Below are 13,048 nucleotides of genomic sequence, written 5' to 3'. Positions count from 1 at the left end.
GATGCAGTGCACGTGGGCTTCCTTGTGAGGTGGAGAAAGGATAGCTGAGCCCTGCATTTTCCTTCTCCAGTACACTGACCTCTGCTGGCTAAAGTATGCTGGTACTCACAGTTACTGTTTCTTACTTCCCCACCCCCAGCATAAAGGTTTTCACTTAGTCTGAAAGTTTTTGGTGTTGCTTTTTAAATATGATTTTCAGAAAAATGGAAACTTTACTTACAGTCCTTTTAGAGTAGAATTTATTTTTATATATGTAATTCTCAGCAATTTCAGTGTTGCTCTCTAGGATGTAGCACTTTTTTCCCCTCTGAACTTTGTATTTTGAATTGGATGAAGGTTTACAGAGCAGACCATCAGTTTCATACTCATCAATGTGTACACATTCTGCTGCATCTCATTCACTGCCGTCCCTGTAATGTAACCACTCATCCTACCTCTTCCCTGTATTTCCTGGCTCTGTTCTGCCTTCTCTTTAACCCTTTTGAACTTTATCTTTGGGGTGAATGCTGCCTGTCCGGTTTTAATTTGTTGATTATTCTAAGGTGTGGGAAGTGCACTTGTGTTACTTTTATTGTTCTTCTTGTAGACCTGTTTGTCTGAAAATTGAGCCAGTTAAGTTCAGTCTTAAGCCTGAAGTCTGATGAAAAGCATTAGTCTTGGGGGTCCCATCCGTCTCTATCTGGCCAGTAAACTCAAGTATTGTTCCACTGTTTTCTCCCATTATATTCAGGACCTTCTAATATGATCCCTTTCAGAGCAGTTGGTAGTGGAACTTGAGCACCGTCCCGTTCCTCTGGTCTCAGGGTTGTGGAGATTGATGTTCCCATGGCCCATTAGTTGGTTGGACTAATTGCCTCCATATGTCTTTTGATTTCCGTCAGTCTTCTTTCCTCCGGATGGGGAGAGACTGTTGGTTGCACTTTAGATGGCTGCTCGCGAGCTTTCAGGATGCCAGGCACTACTCACAGAGTAGGACGGCAAAACATTGTCCAGTGAGCTGTCTTATGCCAGTTGACCTTGTTGTCCTCTATGGCCCTGAGCCCCTGGGTCCAGCAACTTATTCCCTCGTGGTGTTTGATTATTACCAAGGAGCTTTCATAACATCGCCGCTTCCGTGCTCCACCACGTTTCTGGATATACATGCAGGAAAGGTAAATACACATGTACAAATGCCCTTGTCAAATGTGTTTTTATATATATTTGTGGATTTAGTCCTTACACCCGGTCAGTCGTGTGTCCATCCATAGGATGCAGTTATTTTAACATTTTCTTTTTAAAAAACTACTCTTGTATCTCTGAAGAATAGGAACAGAGTTTTGAATAGAATTTTACCTTTAGATTTATAAACCTGCCAATTATGATTAAGCATATTAGGGTAAGAAAAGCAGAATGTTTAGTACGAGAGCACAGAATTTAAAATAAATTTATCTACTCACTAGCTCAGACAAATCACTTATGCCCTCTGGGCCAAAATATTTATCTGTAAAGTGATCATTTCTCCCATAGAATAAATAAGAAAGGATAAGGTTCAAGATGGGCATCGTTTCATTCCGTTGGACAGAGGGTCACTATGGGTTGGAACCAACTCAAATGTAAAACTTTACTGTATATGCAAAGTGATTGGGGGGGCTGTAATTTTATACACGTTTGTTGCTTTTATCAAAATAAAAATTAATATTATCTTGCTACCTGCTGGACTTATACTGATTTAATAATTAATGGTGTGTGCTTTTTTTTTAGCAGGGGTAATTAAAAAGTTACTACCATCAAGTCAATTCTGACTCATGGCGACCTTATAGGACAGAGTAGAGCTGGTCCTGTGGATTTCCAAGACTATAAATCTTTATGGGAGTAGAAGAACCTTTTCTTTTTCCTATGGAGCAGGTTGGTAGATTTGAACTGCTGACCTTGTGATTGCCAACTCGGTGCATTACCCCCAAGTCACCAAGCTCCTCTTTTTAGAAACACTATTATGTAAATATATACACCTATTCCTCACTTATCGCTGTTTCTTTTTCTGACATTTCGTATTGATGACTTTGAAGAAACTTTCCGTGGTTTGGACCCTACATGGGGATTCATCCAGGACTGGGATGCCTTCCATCTGCCACCCCAAATGATGAGCCAGAGAATCCAGCATGACCAGGCCATGGAAAGGGTGGTGGCTATTGGGCTGCAGGCCTCCCTTTTTTCTGTGACTTAGTCCAGCCTCAAGGTGATAGTGGGTGACACGGATGAAAGTGGGCAAGGGAAAGGTCTGCTGAGGGCCTATAGGTGCCTGGGCAATCAGTGTGCATCCACCAGAAGCAGGGAGGACAAGAACGAGGCCTAGGGTTACTGCAGGCTATGAGGGATTGAAGATGAGCAGGGTCCCCACCCCGAGTGGACAGCAAGAGGTGGCAACAGGCAAAACCTGACTTTCACTGCCACCCACAACCACTGTGGGCTCCATGATGGTGGGGAAGGTGAGGGGCCCTCTTTAGCTCATATATCTAGAGTTGTGCCAGGGGTACCTGATGGGAAGTTGACAACACTGGTACCAAGATGGGGCATAGTCCTTGACTCTTCCATAATGTCAATTTTACATAACGATTTAGTTTTTGGAACCTAACCACGGTCAATAAATGAGGAGTGGGCATATAAATAATATGGTGTAAGTCACATTACAACAGCGTAGCAAGCTCTTGAGTATATAATTTCAATGCTGACTTTAGCTCTAATCCTCAAGGAAGATGCTATTCCACTTGTAATCTCCATTCAGATAACCTACAGGTATTTTAGACTTCAGAGGTCTTCACACCAATATGCTGGGGCTTTTCCTCCCTAATAGGGAAGCGGTTCTGTGTAGTGACATGGTTTAAGAGTGCACCCTCCGAAGTTAGGCTACTTGGGTGCAGATTATGGCTTTCTCTGGACCTCAGAGCTTTCCTGTGTCAAAAAGAGGTAATAATCGTATCTATTTTGTGAGATTGTTGGGAGGTTAGATTTGGGATTTTGTTGATGAAACAGTTTATTCAAAAGTCTATTAGACTTCTATCTGTTTACTTCCAGTAGAGCCCATAAGCCAAATACGTCTGTCAAAGATTTTATTTAAGGCCTGAGGATGCTTGTCTTCTGTTTACTGGCTTATGAGCGCTGCCTGTCATTCTCATGTCCATGTAACTGATGCTAAGGAAGATCAGCTGAAAGAATTTAGGGTAGACAGTGAGCAGTCTGTCGCATCCAACTGGTCCCTGTGTTCACTCTTCAACAAATACTTATCATATAAGTTACCAGGAACTCAAGTTAGGCTCTGAGTAGACACTAAAAGATAAAACCATTGTTGTAGAAGGTATTCCAACTCAAAGTGACCCAATAAGTCCGATAAAACTGCTCTGTGGGGTTTCTAAGGTTGTTAATTTTATGGAAGTAGACAGCCACATCTTTCTCCATTGGGTGGTTGGTGGGTTCAAACCACCAACCTTTTGGTTAGTAGCTGAGTGCTGTAGCCACAGTGCTACCTGGGCTTTATTCCTCAAAAAGCTTATTTTCTACTGAAGGAAACAGATAATCACATTTTCAGAGAGATAGATCAAGTAACAAGTTGTGGTAAATGCCAAGGAGGAACTGAGTGAAGTTATGTAATAGATAATGCCATCATCTTTCAGGAGTCAGCACTTCCTGGGAAACCCGCCTTGAACCCGCCGTCCTTGTTGCACATGAATTAGCTGCTTTTCTTACACAATCTATCACAGATATAAAGTAGCTGTGTTTCCTGGCTCGTATCAAAGACTGTTGTTATTTTGTGTTTACTTATATGTCCCCATGGGCCTCCGACACAATGCCTGGCACATAGTGGCTACTTACTGTTATTGTTTTCACTGCTGTCAGGTGAATTCTGACAGTGATCCCATGTGTGTAGAATAGAATTGTGATCCATAGGTTTTTATTTTGTAATTTTTGGAAGCAGATGGCCAGAATTCTAAGAAGCCTCTGAGGGGTTCAAGCCACTAAGCTTTTGACCAGCAGTTCAGTGCTTAATTTTTGTGCCACCCAGGGACTCCTAGTAGGTACCCACCCCAAATCAAACCCGTTGCTATGGAGTCAGTTCCACATGGACCTTTTTGGACAGAGTAAAGCTCCTTCAGGTGTATGAATAGGTGCCTGTTGTTGGTAGGTGCCCCTGAGTCAGTTAGGGCTCACAGTGACCCTGTGCATGACAGAATGAAGCAGAGCCCTGCCCTGCCATCCTCACAATTGTCCTGGTGTTTTAGCCCATTGTCACAAGGCTGTGTGTATCTATCATGTTGATCCATCTTGTCAGGGGTTGCCCCGCCCCCCAAGTCTATGTGAAATGGCTGCCTAGTATGTGTTAAATGAATGCATAGAGGAATGAGGAAGTCATTCAGAGATATCCTTTTCACATCAAGTGTGAAATCCCTTACATCAAGGATTATAATTTTTACTGTGTTGGCAAGAAAGATTTTGAATCTTGGACCCACCAAAGCTATACTTGATTCATCCAATTTTAAACAGAAGTGATGATGGTAGTGATAATATTTGTCACCAGTTATTGGGTGGTTGCAATGATGTCAAGAGTTTCCACATTAATAATCCTCCTAAACTTTTATGAAGATATGGGTTCTAAATACAGCGTTAAACCTTTTACTAATTAGAAACTCTTGGGGGTCTTGAAGGCACCTCCCGCTTAAATGTTGAAAAACCATCATGCTTCTCATTCCAAACCTGGCCTCTTCCACTGAATTTCATCTCAGTGAGCGACACCCGCATTCACGTAGTTAAACTGCCCTTATCTTCAGCTTCTATAATATCTGGCATGTATTTTGTTTCTCGTAACAAAATCCATCTTAATATAATTATAATACCTTCAGAAAAAAAGAAAGTGAATAATTTCACAAACCAGTCTAAAGGTGCTGTAAGGGGCTAGTAGCGGGCTCAGCAATGTTCCTGAGAGCAGACTCTCTGGTCGTCATCTCTGCCATCTTCAGCTTGAGGACGTTTGTCCTCAGGTGGTCTGTCACTTCACAATCAAAGATGGTACAGCCTCACTCCAGATGAGGTCGGCGTGATTCCTGTTGGACAATATCCTCAATACAGGAGTTTCGTATTGGAATTTATTGTGAAAAGAAGCAGTTCCAGACAGAATAAATGTTGATTCAGTTCAAATATTTGCTCATTGATTCTGGAAGGCTGGGTGGTCAAAAAAGAAAAAGGTGCAGGCTCTGTACCTAGAAAGAGTTAACAAACATATTGTTAGTTGTTTAGTTGATTCCAACTCAAGGAGACTGTATGTATTAGTGAGTGAGAAAACCATGTAAATGTCCGAGAGAAGGCAGTGAGTCACCGTATGTACTCAAGTATAAGCCGACCTGAAGATCAGCCTAGGCACCTAATTTTACCACAAAAACTGCCTTAAAAAATGTGCTGAAAAACTTGGGTTATACGACTATATATGGTAAATGCTGTGTGGTGGCACAGTGAACGGGGAAGGAGGTAACTAGAAAAGGCTCATGGAAGAGCCTTTCAGCTGTTTCATGATTGGACTGCACACATGATTGGACTGCACACGTTTCATGATTGGAGTACACACATGCTGCTATGATCTGAGTGCAGGCATGAGGAAGCTGTACCTCCTCTCTTAACTGATGTTTGAACATTTCTAATGAGTTCCTCATTTTCTCATGCTTTTGTCAGCTTTTTATGTGGTGACTTGACCTCTCTCTGTATTGGTTTTCTGTCATTTGATATTCAATTCCACTAGATAGGAATTTTTATCCAGTTAACCAGTCTGCAACATCCACTGACTAACAGAAAAGGGGGAAACGCTCAGTATAGTTGAATACTGATTCTAGTAGAAGGTCTGAAATTGTCTAAAAGGTAATGTCTAATTCTTTCTAGGATAAAAATGCTTATTCTCTCATTCTGCTTTTTATCCTGTGATGGTTGAGGGGTATGTGGCCAAATGGTCTCCTGTCGGTGGGGGGCCCATCTGTCCTGGTTAGATGTTCCTTTCCTCTGACTTCCAGGGCAGTCAGTGTCTCCCATCTTCCTACCAGTGTTTGCCTTGCTATCATATGCAAATGACGTTGTGCCTGGTGCAACTTATTCTCATGCCTCTCTGGATGGTCACAACCTAGTTGTCCTCCCAGGCTGGTTAGGCCTCGCACTGACTCCTATCTCTGCACTCTGCCGGGTCGCTGCCATGTCTCCTTTTTTTAAAATTCATTTTAATAGGGCCTCATACAACTCTTATCACAATCCATACATACATCAATTGTGTAAAGCACATTTGTACATTCATTGCTCTCCTCATTCTCAAAACATTTGCTCTCCACTTAAGCCCCTGCCATCAGCTCCTCATTTTTTCCCCTCCCTCCCCGCTCTCCCTCCTTCATGAACCATTGATAATTTATAAATTATTATTTTGTCATATCTTGCCCTGACATCTCCCTTCACCCGCTTTTCTGTTGTCCGTCCCCCAGGGAGGAGGTTATATGGAGATCCTTGTAATCGGTTCCGCCTTTCCACCCAACCCTCCCTCCACCCTGCCATGTCTCCTTGACTTGCAACTTCACCTACAAAACTGCTGCAGGGTCATCTGTTCTTCCATGGTGGAGCCTGTGGCAGGCCATTGGCTCGAGCAGTCGGTGCCTCAGGGTTTACCATTGCCTGTCTAGGATTGGAAAAATTCTCTCATGAAAATAGCTTGTTTTACTATCATGCTCAGTCCCCGCCAGGGTTTCAGCCATTCCTCTTTGTTACATTACCCTTGATCATGCCCTACCAGGCCTCCCACACCCACCTCACCACCAATTTGGATCACTTGTGGTGTGAGTGGCGGTACTGGGAGGGTAGAGGGAGAGTGGGTAGGAAAGAGGGAACCGATTACATGGCTCTATATGTGACCTCCTCCCTGGGGGACAGACAACAGTGAAGTGGGTGAAGGGAGACGTCGGACAGGGCAGGATATGACAAAATAAATAATTAGTAAATTATCAAGGGCTCAGAGGGATGGGAGAGCGGGGAGGGAGGGAGAAGAAATGAGGACCTGATGCCAGGGGCTTAAGTGGTGAGCAAATGTTTTGAGAATGATGAGGGCAATGAATGTACAAATGTGCTTTACACAATTGATGTATGTATGGATTGTGATAAAATTGTGAGCCCCTAATAAAACGATTAAAAAAAAAATCAAATGAGGGGAAGGGAGGGGGGGAATGAGGAGCTAATAACAAGGGCTTAAATAGGAACTAAATGTTTATAAAATAGTAATGGCAACATATGTACAAATATGCTTGATACAATTGATGTATGGGTTGTTATATAAGAGCTGTAAGAGCCCCCAATAAAATGATTGTTAAAAAAAATAGCTTGTTTCATTATGGAATCCTTTTGTGTGTGTGTTAGATGCTACATATTCATGTGATCTCTTTACAGTACCTTCACTAGTAAAATCTATCTTCACAGGCAGATGGATGCTTCTAGCAGACCAAGGTAAAGGCTATATAGTTGAAAGACAAAACAATAGCAATAATAGTACTTTTAAAAACACTATTACTATTACACATTTGTGTATACAAAGGGGTTTCAATAAGTTTGCAGAAAAATTCTGTTATCTTTCAGTTCTATTTTTCCATGAATTTTTGAGTTCTCATGTATGTATATCTATGAGAATGGCATTTAGAGCAGCATATGTGACTGACTCCTGATTATAACGATAACTTTAAATATATATTTAGGAGGTTGGGTGTCTGTGTTTTAACATTTTTTTCACGATTGTAAATACTGTGATTTAGTGTATACATTTTCTTCTGTTGTAGGACAGTTCGTGTGTGGTTAAAGAGAGACAGTGGACAGTATTGGCCAAGCATCTACCATGCAATGTCTTGTAAGTAATTCGATTTCTATCTTTAAAAAACAAGCACGCTCTGAATTCCCTTTTCTTTCTATGTTGCCTTCTCGTTCGGTAAAGCTTGATTAGGGAAGACTGAGGGTTGGGATTATAATTCTAATAGAAAGTGCTGTATTAAATGGCTTTGGATTTTCTAAAGCTCTCACTCTGTAAAATAAAACCGTTATTCTGAAATAGGTGATTGATAGCTCTGGAATAAGAAGAGGAAGGGCTGCAGCGTGTGGCTCTGTGATCACAGTGATCCCCCCTCTCCAACTTTTTATTAGCTGCTTAATAAAGTACTTTCCTAAAACCCAGTGCCATCAACTTGATTCCAACCCCTAGTAATCCTATTTTGGGTTTCTGCAACTACAACTCATCATGAGAGCAGACAGCCTCATGTTTCTTCCAAAACCAGCTAGTGGGTTTGAACCGCTGCTTTTGCAGTTAGCAGTCTAATGCCTAGCCAACAGTGCCACCAAATGCTTAAAAAATTGTTCAGTGATTTTTTTTGTTCAGTGATTTGTGAACTAAATTTGTTGTTATAGTATAATGTCAGTTATCCAAATTTAAGACGTATCACTCACTCTCGCGACCATCAAGTCTCTGCTAACTCATCAGACATTTAGGATTGAATGTTCAGTTCTCAAAAGGATTGAAATATTCTAATCAGGAGTCAGGCTCATTGTCCCAAGGTCTTAATGGAGAGATACTTCTCTGCATCAATAAATAATGAATCCTCCAAATATACTTTTAAAAAATAGAAGTTCCTCTACCAACAGAAAAGAGTAGCTCTTCCCAAAACAAGGGAAAAATATTTTTAGTGTCTTATCTTTAAAATCCCCTTTAGACATTCTATTCCATGTCCATATTAATATAAAGTAATTATTTGAATTCATTGTCTGTTGATTATTAAACATTTCTCTCACTCCCAACCATCAGATCTTAATTAAAACAGTTGCCTTAGGAAACCCCCTAAGCTTGTTGTGTGAGCTTTATGCCCTCTGACCTGCTCTATTGGGGAGCTCCATCTCTTCATGCTTGAGAAGTCCATGCTACAATGTACACACAAAGTAAATTTAAGCTGAATTGTAGGTATGATGAAATTTATGCCCATGGCAAAAGACCACTGTTATAACTTAAACAGTAATTTGCCTGCTTATGAACAAATGAATTATTAAGATGTAAGATTTTCAGAGATTTTGAAATTATCTCTAGGACTTTGCGTGTCTTGAATTTTTTAGTAAGTAGATGACACTTAGTTCAGCTTTGTGATTAGCATGTATTTACTACAACATTCCAAAGACACTTGACGAAGAAACTTCTTATTTGTGAGTGTGTGTGTTCTCCCTATAACCTGTTCTGTCTCTGGTGAACACCATTATATGGCCTAGGCCCAAAGTAGAACTTTAATTTTAAAACCTGGCTGTGAAGAATGCTTAAGTAAATAGAAAAGGAAGAGAATTATGACATCTACCCTGATTTTAAGTCAAGAAACGAATCTTACCTCTAATCTTGCCCTTAAAAAAAAAAATCTAATCTAAACCTTGTCTGACTGGGAGAGATTAAAGAAGGATTATATTCTAGCAAACAAATCCTGGTGGCACCGTGGTTAAGGCTTTACACTGCCAACCCAAAAGTCAGCATCTTGAATCCACTAGCTACTCTGTGGGGGAAACACTTGGCAATTGGCCTCTGTAAAGAATTAAAGCCTACGGAAACGGCATGGGAGAGTTCTGCTCTGTGCTACCAGAATGGACTTCATAGCAGTGAGGATACTCTATCAAGTTGGAAATGGACCCTCGGGACCTGCAGCTCCCATGAATAGAGTGGAAAACAGGAGATGAGGAATGATGAAGGTGTGGGAGTGGGAAGCAAGGAATCTATTTGAGATGAGCATTTATAGGAACTTTATAACGTACAGGATCGTAAGCAATTACTTGCCCACTCCTTCCCATTGAACATATATGCATATACAGTTTGATATTCTCTAGTGCTCACTTTATTTGGATGTCACAGAGAATACAGCGAAGCCTCTAGCCTGCGTTTTTCTTTTTAATCATTTTATTGGGGGCTCGTACAACTCTTATCACAATCCATCTATTGTGTTCTCCACGTGAGCCCCTGGCATCAGCTCCTCATTTTCCCCCCTCCCTCACGAGCCCTTGATATAACAAAATAAATTATTATTTTGTTATATGTTACACTCTCCGACATCTCCCTTCACACACTTTGCTGTTGTCTGTCCTGCAGGGAGGAGGTTATATGTAGATCCTTGTAATTGGTTCCCCCCTTCCACCCCACCCTCCCTCCACCCTCCTGGTATCACCACTCTCACCACTGGTCCTGAAGGGATCATCTGTCCTGGATTCCCTGTGTTTCCATTTCCTATCTGTATCCTCTGGTCCAGCCGGATTTGTAAGGTAGAATTGGGATCATGATATTGTGTGGGGAGGAAGCAATTAGGAACTAGAGAAAAGTTGTATGTTTCATTGTTGCTATACTGCACCTTGACTGGCTCATCTCCTCCCCATGACCCTTCTGTAAGGGGATGTCCAGTTGCCTACAGATGGGCTTTGGGTCCCCACCCACACTACCCCTCACTCACAATGATATGATTTTTTGTTCTTTGATGCCTGATACCTCATCTCTTCGACGCCTCGTGATCACACAGGCTGGTGTGCTTCTTCCATGTGGACTTTGTTGCTTCTGAGCTAGATGGCCGCTTGTTTACCTTCAAGCCTTTAAGATGCCAGATGCTATATCTTTTTATAGCTGGGCTCCATCAGCTTTCTTCACCACATTTGCTTATGCACCCACTTTGTCGTCAGTGATTGTGTAGGGAAGGTGAGCATCATGGAATGCCAGTTTAATAGAACAAAGTATTCTTGCATTGAGGGAATACTTGAGGGGAGGCCCAATGTCCATCTGCTACCTTAATACTAAACCTATAAATATGTGCACATAGATCTATTTCCACATCCTCATATATAAATATATTTACATATGTACATGCCTATATTTAGACCTCTATAAATGCCCTTTGCCTTCTAGCTCTTTCATCTATTTCCTTTGACTTTCCTCTTGTCTCACTATCATGCTCAGTCTTCATTTGGGTTTCAGTAATTCTTCTTGGTTACATTATCCTTCATCATGCCCTACCAGGCCTCCTACACCCTCCTCACCACCCATTTGGATCACTTGTTCCCTTGTCCCTGGGTTTGTTAACACCACTTCCTTTCCCCCACCTCCCTTTCTCCCAGAGCCATTGGTACTGTTGTTTTCTCCTCCATATTGCTTATCCAGCCTATCATTTAGACAGACCTGCAGAGATAATAATATGCCCCAAAACAAGATGGAGCAAAACCAAGCAACAAAACAAAACAACAACAACAACAAAAAGCCAATGACAACAACAACAACAACAAAGAAAAGCTTGTAGTTAGTTCAAGGACTGTTTGTTCGCCTTTAGGAGTGTTTTCCGGTTGAGTCTGACGGGGTGCCAAGCCCTGGCCCCAAAGTCTATTTTTGGTATTTCCAGGGGACTTCGTTGCTCTGTTCCCCTTGCCATTCTGTCGCACACCCTTAGTATTTTGCATTGGTGTGATGGCATCAGATTGGGTGCAATTCCCACACTGTCTAATTTGCATTTTTCATACTTTATTAATATATGCAATACATGAATGCCTAAAGGCCCTTGTACCTAATATACCTGGCATAGATGCTGAGTAAATACTTTACTGAGTGAGTTAGTAGACTCATAGTAAAGATGAGTTTCCAACAACATATATTATTCATTTTTCTGATTGAACATGAACCTTGAGAAGGCAGACCATATGGTTATTTGCAGATATTACCTGTGGTATACTAAAGGGTATAAAAAAGATTTTCAGTGATCAGTTTTAGTACTAACTGGAAATGCAAATATTGGGTTCCACTTCAGAACTATTAGATCAGAATATGTATTTTATTTTTAAAATTTTAAAAATCATTTTATTAGGGGCACATACAAATCTTATCGCAGTCCATACATAACATCAAATGTGTGAAGCTCATTTGTACATTCGTTGCCCTCATCCAGAATATGTATTTTAACAAGGTCCCTAGATCTGAATGTACAATGAAAGTGTAAGACGATTGTCTACAATATTATTTCCAACGTGTTGATTTATGTACCTTTGGTTATATGATAATATATAAAATCTCATACAGATCCCCATATTATATTAATTTATAAACCTGTAGATATAAATACTTATTTGAGTCAATTAAAAAGGTACCAACTCACTACTATGCACTAAGTGCCGGGATTTGCAAATCAATAAAGTGCTAGAGGTTCAGGTAATTTCTTTAATCTTTTATTGTGGGATGGTTTCATTGTTGCTACCATAATAAAATTTAAAAACTAACAACTGTGTGAATTTAGATCACATTAGAATTTAACCTTTGTTTAACTCGAGAGAGGCAGTAGCATTTTGTTTTGTATCAGAAAATGTCAGTTCCCCCTGTTCCATACAAGCAATACAAAAGTGGAATATTTCTCAATGTAATGATTTCTCCATTTATCCATGTTGTAGCATGTGCTAGAATTATATTTCTCTTATGACTGAGCAATATTCCTTGGTGAATATGTATCACAATTTGTTATTTTTGTTTATTGACAGATATATAGTATTTCTACCTTTTTTGCTATTATAAATAGTTCTGCTATGACCATTGGTATACAGGCTTCTATTTGTGTTCCCCTTTTCAGTTATTTTGAGCACATATCTAAGATTAGGGTTGCTTAGTCACCTAATAGTCCCGTTTAACTTTTTGAGAGTCAGCCAGACTATTTTCCCTATCGGTTATGCTATTTTACATTCCCACCAGAAATGGATGAAGGTTTCAATTTAATCACATCTTCTTCAACACTTACTACTTTCCAAACCATTTTGGTTTTGATTTAAATTTAAAAAATAATTAATGATAAACATTTATTTATGTGTTCATTGGCCATTTGTATAATGTCTTTGCCTATTTTCCAATTGTCTTGTTAATTAATTTGAATTTTTTTCTTATTTATTTATTTATTTAAACATTTTATTAGGGGCTCATACAACTGTTATCCCAATCCATACACACATCAATTGTGTAAAGCGCATTTGTACATCGTTTCTC

At 40.3% G+C, this 13,048-nt stretch overlaps 1 protein-coding gene across 3 annotated transcripts in view; it reads left to right on the top strand.

Annotated features, from left to right (window-relative positions):
- WDFY2 (WD repeat and FYVE domain containing 2) overlaps positions 1-13,048 on the top strand; it is a 206,353-nt gene that overhangs the window by 80,518 nt on the left and 112,787 nt on the right. For all 3 annotated transcript variants that reach the window (XR_006679435.1, XM_045283770.1, XM_004704266.2), the window contains exon 2: positions 7,818-7,885. Coding sequence is in view for 2 of the 3 variants with exons in the window: in XM_045283770.1 (XP_045139705.1) it covers positions 7,818-7,885 (68 nt within the window). In the remaining variant the exon portion in view is untranslated. The remainder of the gene's footprint in view (positions 1-7,817; positions 7,886-13,048) is intronic.

The sequence above is a fragment of the Echinops telfairi genome, unplaced genomic scaffold, assembly GCF_000313985.2.
Source record: "Echinops telfairi isolate 266 unplaced genomic scaffold, ASM31398v2 ScPeMD7_7467;HRSCAF=8505_0, whole genome shotgun sequence".
Lineage (NCBI taxonomy): Eukaryota > Metazoa > Chordata > Mammalia > Afrosoricida > Tenrecidae > Echinops > Echinops telfairi.
This window is presented reverse-complemented; position numbering and strand designations above follow the sequence as displayed.